Source organism: Buceros rhinoceros, unplaced genomic scaffold (genome assembly GCF_000710305.1).
Source record: "Buceros rhinoceros silvestris isolate BGI_N320 unplaced genomic scaffold, ASM71030v1 scaffold14426, whole genome shotgun sequence".
Classification (NCBI taxonomy): Eukaryota; Metazoa; Chordata; class Aves; order Bucerotiformes; family Bucerotidae; genus Buceros; species Buceros rhinoceros.
In genome coordinates this window covers 36,832-37,927 of record NW_010418270.1, presented here as the reverse complement: position 1 = coordinate 37,927, position 1,096 = coordinate 36,832, and the positions used below count along the sequence as shown (strand labels likewise).

General features: G+C 42.5%; 1 protein-coding gene across 1 annotated transcript in view; it reads right to left on the bottom strand.

The window, feature by feature from the left end:
* The window catches only part of TTYH3 (tweety family member 3), a gene marked incomplete at its 5' end in the record, with an annotated part of 33,272 nt that extends 33,173 nt beyond the window's left edge, over positions 1-99 (bottom strand). The window contains one exon of the mRNA XM_010138483.1: positions 6-99. Coding sequence (XP_010136785.1) covers positions 6-99 — 94 coding nt within the window. The remainder of the gene's footprint in view (positions 1-5) is intronic.
* Positions 100-1,096: the final 997 nt, after the last annotated feature.

Sequence of the window (1,096 nt, the reverse complement as noted above, 5' to 3'; positions counted from 1 at the left end):
CTTCCGATGGCGGCAACACAGCCAGAACGAGTAGAACAGGAGAAAGAGCAGGTCCAGAGCGAGGCAGGAGAGAGCGACGCCGCCCAAGAGCAACAGGGCCTGTGGAAAACAGAGACGGGTGTCACATCTGAGGGTGGCACAGCCACAGCAGGGGATGCGAATCAGGGCCCGGGTGTTTGAGGGCATCAATGAAATCACTGGACACCACTCTCTGAACCCAAGCAGTAAACAGCTGAGCCATTTTGACTGTCCCAGTCTGCAAACAGCCTAAGTGAATCAGGGAGGGTTTCCTCTTTACTCCGGATAACAGGTCAGCAGATTTAAAGAAAAAAAAAATAGTTCAGCCAGCTGCCTCTATCTGTACAGTTCTTTAATCTTCATGAATAAATATGCAGGCTTATTCATTAGAAATCCAAGTGCATGAGTGGGTTTGAAAGGGGGTGGAATTTATTATACATGCATGAGATTGATTTAAAAAAGAAAAAAATGAATCCCCATGCAATGCTTCTGTTCAAAGTAAACCTAGAATAAATGTTAAACCCCTCCATATACCATCCACGTATATAGGTACAACAAACGTGGATGCTACACACATACACTGGCTGGAAGCTGTCACAAGCTGAGTTATTGTGTTATACCTATTTCTAGTCAGATGTTCCTGGGAGGAAAGGGAAGCAGTAAGTGTTTAATTCCATTCCTATTTCTTTTTATTCAGAAAATCCTGGCCAAAACCCAAAAATGCAAAACAGTTTTGTTAAATAAATTAGAAAAAAAATAATTTTAAAAAATCCATCCTAATACCAAATCCAGCCACACTTTCCACATGAATGAATGAAGTACTTTACCCATAAACTTATCCGGATAAACCTTTGGCAGGGGCGACAAATGCCAACTTATTAGAAGTGACTTAAATATCTGGAAAGGGTCTGAGTCACCCACCACTGCCCCGATATCAGGACAGCAGACAGAGATCTGTAGCAGCAAACCTCAAACAAAGCTTTGGGGCATTTTTTAGCCAGTATCTCTTTTCCTCCCCATGCAGAAATTTAAGGAACATTGATATGCTTCCTGCCGATGGAAACAATAACTGCCTTCT